The following is a 12,604-nucleotide window of genomic DNA, read 5'->3' on the forward strand; positions in this document are numbered from 1 at the left end:
ACCTGATTTAAGGTCGACATGGGCCAAGGTCGACATGACTTAAGGTCGAATTTGCATAAAGGTCGACATGAGGAAGGTCGACTGGTCATAATGTCGACATGGGTTTTTCACTTTTTTTGATCCGAATGTCGACAGTCGACATGGACACAGTTGGCAATGAGAATCGGACCCTCGCTTCGCTCGCGATGCATCGGGCACGGTGGCTCGCTTCGCTCGCCACTGCTTTAATAACCTCCTCCACGCCCTAGTGGATGGTAGGGCATGAAATACCTCCTGTCGGCACATGTCGGCTCAAAAAAAAAAACCATGTCGACCTTATGACCAGTCGACCTTCCTCATGTCGACCTTTATGCAAATTCAACCTTAAGTCATGTCGACCTTAAGTCAGGTCGACCTTCCTGCCAGTCGACCTAGTGGGGTCGACCTAATGACTGTAGACATAAGTTCATTCTAATAGATGACCGCTTCCCCTTACATTTTGATGTTCTATATTTCTATATTTAATGATACTGTGAAATATGTCTGTAGAACTAAAGTAGATTCTCAAAGAAAAAAAAAAACCTTCTGAAAATTTACAATTTTCACCTGACGAAAATGCGGCAGTGATTGAATGGGTGTGGTATTGGGGTCCGACAGTCGGGTTTGCGATAGTCATTATGCTCTGGCAGTGCACAAGGAAGCCCATTGCAGTCTCTGAAGTTGTTGCTTTTTTTGGGGGGGGGTTAAAAATTCTTAAACGATCTATAGAGAAATTACAGACGTGCATCACTTTATTGAATCTGTAGCGTGATCGGGAACTACTTTGGGCATATCATGGAATGTATACTGAAACCACAGGTTCCTTTTTATACTGTACATGTTTTCATTTCCTAATCAAGCTCCTCTTACTTCCTCTGCAAGGACTTGCATTTAGAGCAATTTCTCTGCCACTATTATTTCAGGACATCATTTGTTCCTCTCCCTTCTTACTGTTGTGCAGTTGTTTGTCACAACTTGCTTAAGCTTTTTTAACACACTGTTGCCCTTTACTTTACCACAAATCTTAAACTGGATACACACCGGATGATATGTTTTCCGATCCAGCCTATCGGAGCGACAGATCGGGCCCATTTAGTGTGTACCCACTATGTTGTTCATGATGCGTGCACTCCCTCAGGCCTTTGGTGTTATCCTCCATTGGTTGTACATGCAGGGCCAATGGAGGATGTCCTTAAGGCTATGCTACCACATGAAGAATGGCCACCTCCGTCGCTGGTTGTATTGGCAAGTGTATATGCACTTACCTATGTTGGCTCCCCTGCTGGGTATTATTCATGTAATGTACCCAGCTTTACAGAATCTCACAATAAGTAATTATGGGGATGTTATTGCTGCTGGGCCTTATATCTGACCACTTAGAAATAATTGGTTCCGCCGCTTGCTGAGTGTCCTAGAGTAGTCAACGTGCTGCTCTATGTGCTATGAAATATCGATCTCCTATTTTAAGTACTATTTATTTAAATTCATTTCCAGCATCAATTTTTTGGGCTCTATTTTTGGTGGCAATCTCATTTATTTATTAATAATGTTAATGCTACAGTATGCAAAATGTTTTGTCATTTTGTATTTATTCTAGATTTACATTGACACCCCACTGTATACACACATACACTCAAGAAGCACCAGAACCACTCATTTCAATGTTGTGCTTGCTTTGAGGAACTACTATGAAAGGTCAATGCTGTCTTTGGCTTCACACTTATATCCCTCTTCCATTTGATTTTATACCCGGATGAGACCTGGCTTGCAAGAGCTTTCACAGTAGCCGCTCGACCCAACATAAAGGTGGGGCGGGCAATGGCATCGGGAGGCGGGGCCGGGATGGCACAGGGAGATGAGCGCATCTCCCAGTGGATACTTTTACACTGCAGTAAACAGGACCTTGGTAGCATCGACCAGGGTTACCCATTTCCACTGCCCCTGGATCCGTCAGCGTCCTGGGTCCAACCCAGGTAACTACCTCGGTTGGAGTCCAGGTGAGTCGACCCGATATTGCACGTTTCCACTAGCAGCGTCCCCGCACATCAACCCAGGATGTTTTGATAGTGGAAAAGGGGTATTAGATTGCCATCCTGAATATATCTATTGGTGCAGGTTGACATTCTAATTATTATCTGATCTCTGCTTTTATATTCTAGCCTATTTAGTGGTGTGTGTGTGTATGTGTGTCCGCGTGCGTACGTGAATTTCTAGTTCTAAATAAATTGTTGCTTATATGGTAGTTGAGCAGGTGTTAACAGTTTAAGAGTTTAATGTGGTTTTAGTACAGTTTACTAACTCCAGTCTATCCCAAAAGCAGCAAAGACCTTTACAGAGATCGCCAAAGCCCATCGGCCAAACATTCTCCATCGGACCAGAAATGGCTCGGTACTCCACTAGAGCACCTGAACAGAATGCCAACATGCAACATGACACATTCACCACTCAGGCCTTCAGAAAGCCACACTGTCACTGTAGAGGTAAGGAGTCCAAGCAGTTGTACTGCCTGCATCAATGTCTAACAGGGAAATGGTAATGACTAAGTCACGTATCCAAATGCGTATTGCAGTATCCAAAATGTTTGCTGCACAGCAAAAATGGGCTAAAATAATCTGATGGTAGATTGGGATTATCCAATTATAACACCTGAGATAAATTCCTAGACTCATCCATTATTGCACAGAAACGGGTCTCTGGTGGCTGCTTATCGCAGATGATTGTTTGGGTTTGCTCAGGCACCCGAGGTATAATACCTAGTAACTGTGGCTAATTGGATATCCCCAGCCAAATCCATTAGTTGCGGTAAATGAATGCAGCTTATTGGATACAGCATAAAAGGTAAACTGGCTATGCATTATTTTTCTTGTGTGGCAAAAAATGTTTATATGTAACATTGTAAAAGTAACTTTTTTGAAAGCTTCCTTTATAACCACTTTAAAATCGTTCATATCTCATCAATATTTTTTGTCTATGTCAACTTTAAATTTCAATCTGTATACATCAAGTAAGATATGTTTTGTAACTATAATACAGGTCGAGTATCCCGTATCCGAATATCCGTTATCCGAATTATTCCGAAATACGGACATTCCAGAAAGTGAAAAATTTTTTTTTTTTTTGCTAAAAACTCACTGGGGACATTTGTAACAGCATCACTGGGGATATGATATGTAACTGGCACTATATATGTGCAAGACAATGATTGCTTGGCATTCAAATTCAGTGCTGAGATAGTACATACATTTTGTTGCACGTTTTTGAAACCTTGTTTTTTGAACAATTAAAATATATTTGTGTGTATTTTATGTGGTAATAAAATATATTTGTGTGTATATTATGTGTTTATACAGCATAAATGCAAGATACTTCAAAATACATCATTGAAATATTAAAATATTCCGAAATACGGAATAATCCGTTATCCAAAATTCTCCTGGTCCCGAGCATTTTGGATAAGGGATACTCAACCTGTAGTACTATAAATGGCATACATGAAAGTAAAAAATGTATAGAGGCACAAGTACTTTACTGCATTTATAACGTATATGATTAAAGAAATGTTTTTGGCTTCATATTATTTTTCTCTCTTGCAGTATTACAGTGTACATGAGAAAGGGGTACCTAAACCCTACCCAAATTCATTCATTGACAAATGGGACAACGTATATGTTAAAATGCCCTGTTCACATTTAAACTTGTATCCAGTAAATGACCAGGTGAGACATTGTACGATCGTTGTCACCTTAAAGCTTAATGTATACTGTAAATACTGTTGGTGTTTTATTAAACTGTATGTTTACCTTCCATACAGAATGGAGGACAGGTGTCTGATTTGCGCTGGAAACTTATTACATCCTCTCTCAGAAGCAGGATAAGAAAGCCACATGACTTACGGGTGAGCGATTGATTAGAACATTGTGCTTGTCCATGCTTCCAGTGATTGGAATCTGATATTTGTTCATCAAATGCTCATGCATATGCCCATTGTTTTCCTTTACTGATTTTTTTCAATGTGGTGGGTGTGGATCACCAGTAATGCCAATTATTTTAATATATACAGTATATCAAAAATAATTAGCCATGCATGAGGACCATACTTTCAGTGAATTCTAATTTTTTAAAAATGTTTTTGAACATTAATCTACTGTACTTTCTTTCTCTAGTAGCATTACCAGTAATAAAATCACCCAGACAGTATATGATGCGTCTCATAGATGAACAGTAGCAAATCGCATGTGTTTTTAGATACGATGCACGGTCCCTTGAGCATCGGAACGGAGCCCCTAGATCACAAGTCCTGCATTAAGGGTATGTCCGGTTTCAGTTAATGGGGAAGCAGCTCAGGTTGTGCTTGGGCAAGAAGCCGGGTTAGGCTCATTTTTTCTACAGCATGTTGGTCGACATGGGTCTAGGTAAACAGGTCATTAGGTGGACACAAGCATTAGGTCGACAGTGTCTAATTCGTCAGTCAAACGGTCGACATGTGGTTTATCACCGTCTTTCTCACACCACGCCCTAGTGGATGGTAGGGCCTGAAATACCGCCTGTCGGCTCAAACAGTGAAATCAACATGTCGTCCTTTTGACTGTCAATTTAATGTTTGTGTCGACCTAGTGGTGTCGACCTAATGCTTGACGACTTAATGCTTGACAACCTAATGGTTGTCGACCATCATGCTGTAGAACAAATGACCGTATCCCAAGAAGACATTGGTAACCTTAATATATTGCCAGTGCAGCGCCAAAAGCGATTGCTCAAGGCAAATGGTCTTCACGTCAGGAAATTTTCCAGCCACTGATAGGAATTATGGACCTCCACAAGTAGACATTACAGCACACACCAGTATGCCACAATACACAGACTATGCTCCCAGCACAGTGTTCTAGGTAGCCTAAAGACAATATTCACATTGACTGTTCTATGGATTTGTTTCCCTCTAATAAAAACATAAAGTGGACATTATATTTTTTAAGCAGTCCCTATAAATGCTTGTATGGGATTTATGAAAAATAACTGCTTTTACATTTTGCATAGTACTATTGCATTTTTAATCCACTGCAATAAGTGTCCTGCAGATGTCGATATTGTACTACAGATTATGTTCTAATGTCATTGTGGGTTGTTAGTATTTCTATATTTCATCTTTTCCAGGATGCAATTCTGGCATATAATCTATCCTATTCCAAGAGATGGGACTTCACCGCTTTGATAAACTTTTGTGTGAAGGTAATACATCTTCCTTTATGGAATTTTCAGCTTTTTGTCATATTGGGTGTTTGTAAACTCACCTGACTGTCTTATGCGAAGTATTTACTCTGTGCATGTGTGCAAGAGAAAGATGTAGTTTCACTCACTGCTAACAGATGGCAGTGTTTTGGGGATACACAATCACACTAGACCTATATATAGATGATAGATATATTGGCATAACCAGTGCTATTTTTCAGCAGGCTCCAGCAGGAACTGAGGGCCTTATTCTAGTTCACTCTTTCTGACAAAATCCTTCTTAGATGGACAAAACCATGTGCACTGCAGGTGGGGCAGATTTAAAATGTGCAGAGAGAATTAGATTTGGATGAGTTATTTTGTTTCTGTGCAGGGTAAATACTGACTGCTTTATTTTTACACTGCAATATAGATCTCACTTTGAAGTAAAACCCCACCCAAATCTAATCTCTGCACAAGTAACATCTGCCCCACCTGCAGTGTACATGGTTTTGTCCATCTAAGAAGGATTTTGTCAGAGAGTGAACTAGAATAAGGGCCTCAGTTCTTGCTGGAGCCTGCTGAAAAATAGCCCTGGGCATAACTAAATATGTCACAAACCTGTGTCCTAAAGAATATTGGGTACTTATGTAATATCTGGACTCCCGTTTTTCTTATGAGACCGTGTCCCCTCGCGGGGCTCGCTGTGCTCACCACGCTTCGGGAACGGTGGCTCGCTGCGCTCGCCACACTATATAAAATCAACTCCATGCGTAGTTGGATAGGAGGGGTATGAAAAAATGGGGTGCATTTAACATGGGAGTCCAGATAATACATAAGTACCGAATATTGACACCAGATTGGCTAGATGCTACACTGGGGAGACGGAAGAAGGGCTGCAGGGCTTCCGGGAGAATGGGGTGTGCAAGCGTCTCATGTGCGTGGGCCTCATTCTGTTGGACTTCTGTTGAAAAGATTGTCTCAGCAAAGGATTGAGAAAACCCTCAGCCCTAAATAGTGTTAATAACACCATTAAGGAAAGACGCACTATTCATGATCCACTCCAGATTGAGTTCACATGAGATCTCTTTTGTGGAAGCAGAGATTGAGATCTACTTTATTCAGTATGATGTCCGTTTCACTCTGAGCTCTATTTGCAAGTGAATGGCAGAGGCAGCTGTCGGCTCTAGTCCATTGTCACACCATGGGGTCAACCCTATTATCCCCGATGTGTGCGGATGATTCGCCGAGTGCAAATCATCACGACACCGAGCGCACTTTACGGGATGCGAGCAAATTTCAGTGAATTCGGCCCTGCGAAGGGTGCGAGTTAGGGCTAATTCGGGTGCTTTTCAGTATGAAAACAGCATGCAAAGGGCAACTCGCACCCTGCGGGGTTAATTGGATCGACCCCTATGTTTTGATGGGTGCTATACACTAGCAATAAAGCATTACAGACTCCTTTTGCAATGTCACTTATATGGCCTTAATGTCAACTCCATTTATACAGGAAATCATGATGGCAACACCTTCTGATTTTTAATATATTTACATTTTCAAGATTATTTGGTTTTCTTGCAACCTCAGATGAATGTGCCCACTGCAGTTACAAGGATAAAACAGACCTCTATTCTGTGTAATGCACAGAATTAATTAGAATATGGCAGGAAAAATTTGCAAATAAGTTATACAAAACAAATTATAGGAAGCCATAAGGAATCAAGCATGTGCACATATTTAAATCCTGTGTTTTGATCTATCCAATAGGAAGAGTTTTTTTGTCTGGATAACCACCTCCCTGCCTATGCTGTTGCGCCCATCCTAATTAAGGACTGTTGTACTGACCTGACATGGTGGTTTGCTTATATGTAGGCAGATAATCTCATATCGTTTGGGTGCATCACAATTGCCTGTAGTATCTTTTCCCAAAAAAACTGCATGGAAGGGTGCTAGCAAATTATAATTATTATTATGATTATTATTATTATCCTTTATTTATATGGCACCACAAGGGTTCACAGCGCCCAATTACAGAGTACACATAATCAAAACAGGAAAACAGTGACTTATAGCTGAAGACAATACAGGACAAGCACAGGGTAAATGATTATAGGAACATCAGCCAATTACTGCAACATAAGTATCCAGGTGGCAGAAAACAGTCAGTGTTAGTATTCACAGCTCTCTCCGCTCGATTGAATTAGTAGCAGAACAAAAAACTGATTATTAGCATGTGCAAGAATATTTTTTTTCAAAACCTTTTTCGGCTTGATATGGATTAGTGTTTAAATGTAAAGCATAATTATTGATCAGCAAGAGACTTTACGATACTTTTAGCCCATAAAACATTCGTATTATTTATCTGATTTTCAAAATAATTTTCCCCTGAATGTGTAAAGCAGGGCTTTACGGCAAATTTAAAACAGATGGTGTCGGAATACCGGCGGTCGAAATACTGACGCAGGAATCCCGACAATTTCTCCCTCTATGCGTGTCCACGACACCCCTAGAGGGAGAATAAAATAGTGTGCCAAGCGCAGTGAGGCCACATGGAGGGGCGATCCACACCCCCCCCCCCCTTGATGGGATTTCGTCGGCGACTACAGGTGACTGAATTCGCACCTCATTTTGATGAAGCTATCTATGCCCAAGCATGGATATTTAAGCCCTGGACTGTTGGTGTGCTTTGAGGACTATGGTTGGGGATCACTGCTTCAGAGGTTGATTTGTGATCAGAATTTTAAGTCTTAAATTGTCTGTGTCTTGTGCAGGTGATGAATGATGCTGAGCGTACACATCTCTTCACTTCCATTCTTCCTGAAATGATTACATTGGCTCTCAGGCTCCCTGATCTCTGCACACAGGTAAGAAGCTTGGCTTATACACGTGCATTACTGCTCCCGAACAAGGCGTCAGAGGGGATCCATAACTAATGCCTGAGATCCAAGTGTCATGGCTAATCTTATGTGTTCTAATGAAAGATAAGACTTTTTCAAGTTTCTCTTCTGTAGAATGTTTCATCTGTGCCCATTAATAACACTTTTTCAAATGACCATGTACATCACTGCACCTGGGTGTTGTTGCTTAGGAATATTCCACAGAAAATAAAATAATTAGCTGAGGATCAGTTAGTTTGCAATCTCAATCGGCTACTGTCTTAAAGGGATACTCAGCCCTTAGAAAAACTCAACAACCAAAAAAGAATAGACTGCGCTGGTTAAGATTGAAGCAAATTTAGGTTTCAAACGTTTTATTGTTTTTTTTTACAATTGCAAAATGAGTTATACATTCGTACAAATGAGCGTAGCTTAGAGTAATGCCCCCCATACACGGTCCGTTAATCGGATCCGTTGTGTGCTTAAACAGCACACATCGGATCGCATGCCTAGTGCATGCAGTGTGCATGCACTGCGATCCGATCCGATGTATAGCTAGTACAAAAAGTATGTGCAGCACATACTTTTTGTACCGTACTATGTGATGTGCGGGAGCGCACATCGCATAGTACAGAACGGAGCCATACACCACGGACCGTGTATGGGCTCCTTAAGGAGTAGATAACATGACCTGTTCAGGTCTCCAATCCGATACATTTTTAAACTATGTAAAACATTTTCATTGTCATTAACTGTATAGTCTATGAATGTTTCCCACTCGGCGAGTAGTAAATGTCCGATTAGCCTGATGCAATATAAGCTTTCTATTAGTTGTTGGACCTGGGGTCACGCTCATATAAAATGCTAATAAACCATCTATCATTCAAAAAAACGAGAAAAAAAAAACATATAAGAGATAATAAAGAATATTGCGAACCAGACAAGACAAGAAGGGGGAAGGGGGGATTAGGGGAGAATGTGCCGCGTCAGATAAAATAAGTAGCACGGTCGTTTATTCCTTGTTGTAATCCTCATTATTCGTCTATAAATGCCATAACTTGTGTCCGTTGAGTTATGTCGAGGGATTCAATGAACGGTTTCCATTTACTAAGGAAAGAAGCTTTGGGTTCATATAAGTTGAGCATCAGTGAGCGCTTATCAAATAGTAAGATTTGGAACAATTTGCTTTTGAGTTCACTTAAAGTTGGGGTTGTGGTTGCTGTCCAGCGTAAAAGGATAATTTTTTTGCTACCGTCAAGATAATAGTTAGAAGAGGGATATACTTTGAGGCTGGAGGGGGAATTCTCCAGTTTAGGAAATTAAGGCATAAACAGGCAAGTGGATCAGAGATTAAGTCCCAAGAGTGAGTTTATGAAATGGAGAGCTTTACACCAAAACTTCAGTATTTTAATGCAAGCCCACATGCAGTGCAGAAATTGTGCATTGCTCATTCTGCATTTGCAGCATTCACCTGTGGCGTCTGGGGCCATGTATTTGCTTTGGGCCGGGGCAATATAAAGGCGATGTATGGTTTTGAAATGTACCTCTTGCAGGTAGGAGGACTGTAGTATTTTTAGAGACTTCGAGTAAGATGTGAGCAATATTTCCAGCGAGGTCACCTCAGGGATGTCCTTTGTCCATGTGTACCATAGGGATTCAAGGGGTTTATCCGGAAGTTTTGCTACCAGCACGTCATATATGAAAGATGTTTTGAATCTGTAGTGGTATAGTTTCACAAATGTCTGTTCTAGAGGATCTGGGTGTGTGGGGGATAAGATGTGTGGGGATATTGAATTCACGTAATGGCGGGTCTGTAGGTACTTATAGAATTGTGTTTTTCGTAGGTCATATTTATCTTGCAGTGTCTGAAACGAGAAGAGGGTTCCTCCTGGATCAAAGAGTTTGGTGGCTAGGTCCAAGCCTTTATGATGCCACTCTTTGTATTGGGAGTTAGTCAGGGAGGGTGGGAAGTTGGGGTTTCCCCAGATTGGAATAAAGGGGGAGATAGAAGGGTTTCTTTGAAGCTTTCTGTTAATCAGGGACCATGCATTGTACGTACCTTTAAAAAGAATATGGTTTTGGATGTGCTGGGGTATTTTTGATGGTGGGGAATGTAACAATACACTAGGACAGGGGTTCCCAATCTTTTTTGATTCCCGGCACCCTAGAGAATCAGAATTTTTTTCATGGCACCCCTAGGTCCCAAAAAAATTAATTAGATTGGGTTTATATGCGATTCTTAGCGGCAGTTATGTGGTAAAGGGCAGGATTTGCTTCTGTTTGTACACATTCTATGATTGGCAGCCACCAGCACTGGTTTTGCTCATAAATAATTAACCATTAATAATTTGAGTTGGTCCTGGACCACCAAGCCGCGGCACCCCTGCATGTGTCCCGAGGCACCCCAGGGAGCCACGGCACACAGTTTGGGAACCACTGCACTAGGAGAATAAGGATGGAAGATGTTTTCATCTAATCTAGAGTCTACATATATAGAGTTATTATACATCCAATCAGCAATGTATCGAAAGTGGATAGAGCAGGAGTATAATAAGAAGTTAGGGATTTTGAGGCCTCCTTGTGGCTTAGGGCGCATTAGTTTGTGGAGTGACATCCTGGTTTTTTTACCTGCCCAAATAAATTTAGACATAAATTTTTCGAGTAGACGTATATCAGGGGTTGGGATGATACAAGGGATCATTTGTAGTTGGTAAAATATTTTTGGGAAAATTATACTTTTAAGAACTGCTGCTCGGCCTAAGAGGAAGTTTAGTCCATATCTCCAATTGTGAGGAGATTTTATTAGTTAGTGGAGTAAGATTTGCTTTATACATGGAATATGGGCTTTTAATTATAGTTATACCAAGATACTTGATGCTGTCAGCTTGAATTTTGAATTGTGTAATGGTGGGATGTGCAGCTAAGTCTGGTGTCAACGGTGTGAGGGGTAATATTTCTGTTTTATCGACATTTATTTTGTATCCTGAGATAGGACCGAAAGAGTCTATTAAAGTCATTATGGCGGGAATGGATGTGAGTGGGTCGGAAACAAATAATAGTAAATCGTGAGCAAATAATGCTAGTTTTAATTCTTCATTTCGAATATTTATACCTGAATATAATCGGCAAGATCTTAAAGCAATGGTGAGAGGCTCTATGGCTTGTGCAAAAAGGAGGGGGGACAGGGGCATCCCTGTCTCTTACCTCTCTGGATTTCAAATGGGGGAGATATAAAGCCGTTGCATGCAATTTGGGATGTGGGGGCAGTATATAGGGTTTGGAGAAAGGATATGAATTGTTGAGGGATACCAAATTTTGACATGGTGTGGAAGAGGTGTGTCCATTTCACCATGTCAAAAGCCTTTTCGGCATCTACCGCTAGAATTAGTTTAGGGGTGTTAGGCGGGTTTTGGGAGATCGATTGTTGTGTGACAGCTAGTACCTTCCTAACATTCCTAACTGAGTGGCGTCCAGATATGAACCCAGTCTGGTCGCGGTGAATTATGTGTGGGAGAATAGGGTTTAACCTCTCCGCCAGTATCTTCGTTAGCAACTTGTAATCGCAATTTAATAATGAGATCGGGCAGTAAGATCCCGGGAGCGTCAAGTCTCTTTCTGGTTTCGGGATCAGTTTGATGATCGCTGAATTAAAATATGGGGGAATACAGTTATTGACCAATATATAATTAAAAACTGAGGTAAGAATGGGAGCTATTCTATCCGGGTACATTTTGTAGAAATCTCCCGAAAACCCATCTGGGCCAGGAGCTTTCGCACGTTTCAGTGATTTTATTGCCCTGAGGATTTCGGTAACTGTAATGGGATTCATTAGCGTCTGCGCTAGTTCATTGGACAGTTGTGGAAAATGTAGACTATCCCACGGTTCCGATATCTGGGAGGTTGTGGAACTATTATCTCCTAAGTTCGGGGTTGAGAGGTGAGTCGGTTGGTTAGAATAAATGTTTTTATAAAAGTCTGACATAACTTGGGTTATTTGTGCATTGGAAGTTGTGAGTTCTCCATTGGGGCTTTTTAGATGGTGTACTAGCATTGGAGGGCAGGTGGAGTTTAAGATAGTGGAAAGTAATTTCCCTGTTTTTATTACCTAACTTATGGTATTTATAGTTAGCTATGAACTGACATTTATCTGACAGATTGTAGTATGTCTTCTAACATTGATTTCGCCTGCAAGTATCTAGATTTGTGTGTGAGTTGGGTTTTTAAGATAGGTGGCATATGATTCTTCCAGTACTTTCTGGGCTGATTTATATGATTGGGATAGGCGTTTTTTCTGATCCTTCTCGTATCTCATAATTGATCCCCGTAGTACTGATTTGGCTGTCATCCAATACAGCGAGGGGTTTGATGCCAGGCAATCTTCATGGTTGGAATGAAATTCCTCCCATGTTTTAGTCAGTTGGTCAAGGAAGGGGAGAGAGGTAGTAAGGTGGGAAGGAAATTTCCAGGATCTATGTGGGGAGAGTTCTTTGGAGGTCTGTAGGGAG

At 41.0% G+C, this 12,604-nt stretch overlaps 1 protein-coding gene across 5 annotated transcripts in view; it reads left to right on the forward strand.

Moving 5' to 3' along the window:
• Positions 1–12,604, forward strand: part of PARG (poly(ADP-ribose) glycohydrolase) — a 98,928-nt gene that overhangs the window by 25,651 nt on the left and 60,673 nt on the right. For 3 of the 5 annotated variants that reach the window (XM_083146368.1, XM_083146370.1, XM_083146372.1), the window contains 5 exons: positions 2,339–2,498; positions 3,612–3,734; positions 3,830–3,913; positions 5,170–5,244; positions 7,995–8,087. In XM_083146368.1, the coding sequence (XP_083002494.1) occupies positions 2,339–2,498; positions 3,612–3,734; positions 3,830–3,913; positions 5,170–5,244; positions 7,995–8,087 (535 nt within the window). Of the gene's footprint in view, positions 1–2,335; positions 2,499–3,611; positions 3,735–3,829; positions 3,914–5,169; positions 5,245–7,994; positions 8,088–12,604 lie in introns of all 5 variants that reach the window. The other 2 variants (XM_083146367.1, XM_083146371.1) reach the window with 1 other exon arrangement.

Source organism: Crinia signifera, chromosome 6 (assembly GCF_055691185.1).
Source record: "Crinia signifera chromosome 6, ASM5569118v1, whole genome shotgun sequence".
NCBI lineage: Eukaryota > Metazoa > Chordata > Amphibia > Anura > Myobatrachidae > Crinia > Crinia signifera.